The following is a 2,318-nucleotide window of genomic DNA, read 5'->3' as shown; positions in this document are numbered from 1 at the left end:
TAAAAAAACAATTGCTAATGTATGGCCGGCGCATGAAACCTGACCAGAATCGGGAGGTCAAAGAAACACCGAGTTTATCTTTCGCGCGCCGCGCGCCACCCAGACCCGGGCACAGCTACGGGCGGCGGCCCCACGCTCTAGTTCTCAAGCTCAGATGCAGATCGACTATATATTTCATGCCGCCCGGCTGGAACACCTGCACCGCTACAACCCACAACCCTGCCTGTGAAGCAGCTACTCGAATTAAACGTTCACGAGTGATCATGCCTAATCTGCTTGCAAGGCTCGGCAACGGCGGGCGTGGAGCCTGCTACGGCGTCGTGGCGTCCTTGGCATTGGCGCTCGTGTTCTGCGTGCTCGTCGCCACCGTCAGCGTCTGGAAGGCCTTCCTGTTCGCCGGCATGGCGCTGACCGCCTTCGGCATCGGTGAGTGCCTCGCGCCCAATAGCTGGCGCGTCGGCGCCGCCGCCGAGCGTGATATCACAGTGGGCGTGCCTTTGTCAGCATGCCGGTTCGGGCTCGGCAAGGCCACGATCGACTCGTTGCCCACGTTCGCGTACGCATCCCGTGACGCCGATGGCGATGCCGACCTCGAATGCGGGAGCGCCCAGCTGTGCTCTGTGTGCTTGGAAGACCTTGAGGACGGCGAGATGGTGCGGCAGCTGCCGTCGTGCAAGCACATCTTCCATGTCGAGTGTGTCGACATGTGGTTGCACTCGCACACCACTTGTCCTATCTGCCGCTGCGACCTCTCGCCACAGCGGCCATGCTCTGCCAAAGTGGCAGCGGTAGAGACCGAACCGCCGGCTGTGCTGCCGCCTGTGTAGTGTGTAGGCAGGCACATGTATAGGGCAATATATATTTTGTACAGAGGGATTATTTACCAAGGTTGACACGTCAAAAATTGTAGCTTATGAGTGTTCATTTGAAAAAATAGACAGAAGGAATGTACAAATTATGACCCGAAGAAATACCATCCTAAACGCTCTTATATTTCTTTACACGGGGAATAAAAACAGAGTAAAATGCATATGCGGTCATTGAACTTGTGTCGAAAGCGCACTTTGCACCGTACTTAAGAATACAGTCAATACAGTCACTATATACGACTTGAGGTGATTATACGATCAATGACTTATCATATAACTACGTATTTTACTCTGTTGACTGGTCAAACATCATAGCACCCTCTCTCTACCTATGCGGGCCCCACTTGTTAGTGGGAAAGAAAAAATAAACGTCGCTGGAGAATCATACCAGGGATATTCTGCCGAAGCCCACGTATGCTAACTTCTGTGGCTCTTTCCTACACAACTTTGTGTTAAATCCGTAGAGCTTTACGGTTATTTCTTTTTTGAGGATCAACGGTACGGTTATTTAATTAACACCCACACAACACACTTACATGCATGCACACACCACTTTTCAGCCGCCGTACAAGGATTGTTTTCTTTTTTGTGTTGGAAAGCACGCACGGATCGTAGCATGCAGAGGGAGCAGAAAGCCCCGTCCCGCCCGCGCACGATAGCGTGCATGCATGCATGCACACACGCGGCGGTGCAGCTGGACAAGACTGTCATTGGATAGCCCGTTCGATTCTCTGCGATGCATGGCTTTTTTTTTTCTGCTGACAAGTGGGACCAATATAAAGATAAAGATAGGGTGCTATGATGTTTGACCAGTCAACAGAGTGAAATACGAAACTATACAGTGAGCAGGTAACCGTATAATCATCTCAAGTCGTATATAGTGACCGTATTGATCGTATTCTTATGTATAATGACCAAAGTGAGCTTTTGAGACATGTTCAATGACCATGGATGCATTTTACTCATAATAACATGACACCTCGAGGTGGAAGGGCAAGTGTCTAGTTTCATTAATGAAGGGTATTAAGGTGCAATGTTTCGGTGTCCAGACTTATCTACACCCGGTCAGAAACAAAATCACAAAAAAAATAAAAAAACCCAATTCTTTTTTGCATGGTAGAAAATTCATTGCATGAGGTACACTCAATTTTCAGGTCATTTGGACGTCTGAGTAGCTCTCAGCAAAAAAAAATCGGGTCAGAACACTAAACTTTCTTACAGACCCCGAATTTGTCTTTCTTGCCGAGAGGTGCTCAGATGTCCAAATGATCTGAAAATTGGAGCGGATCTCGCGCATCAAATTATCTACCATGCAAAAAATATTTTTTTCAATTTTTTCTAGAATTTGTTTTGATTTTTTAGTGTGGGTGCAGATGAGCCTGTGCTCAAAAGTGGATTACCGCGTTTTGTCCGGTTTTAAAGTGAGGGGTGTTGGTTTATACCCTAGAG

The 2,318-nt window shown here is 48.2% G+C and overlaps 1 protein-coding gene across 1 annotated transcript; it reads left to right on the top strand.

Moving 5' to 3' along the window:
- The first annotated feature begins 243 nt into the window (after positions 1–243).
- On the top strand, positions 244–827 carry LOC147964010 (putative E3 ubiquitin-protein ligase ATL44). Its single transcript, XM_087529792.1, has one exon. It carries the CDS (start codon positions 264–266, stop codon positions 825–827), a length of 564 nt encoding a protein of 187 aa, XP_087385918.1. The 5' UTR covers positions 244–263.
- The last annotated feature ends 1,491 nt before the right edge of the window (positions 828–2,318 follow it).

This window comes from Triticum urartu, chromosome 6A, assembly GCF_056163025.1.
Source record: "Triticum urartu cultivar PI428250 chromosome 6A, HENAU_Tu73, whole genome shotgun sequence".
NCBI lineage: Eukaryota > Viridiplantae > Streptophyta > Magnoliopsida > Poales > Poaceae > Triticum > Triticum urartu.
The sequence above is the reverse complement of the archived record's forward strand: the minus strand, read 5'-3'. Positions and strand labels throughout refer to the sequence as shown.

Excerpts from the sequence above, each read along its gene's own strand:
- LOC147964010 (XM_087529792.1), top strand. The coding sequence starts at position 264 with ATGCCTAATCTGCTTGCAAGGCTCGGCAACGGCGGGCGTGGAGCCTGC.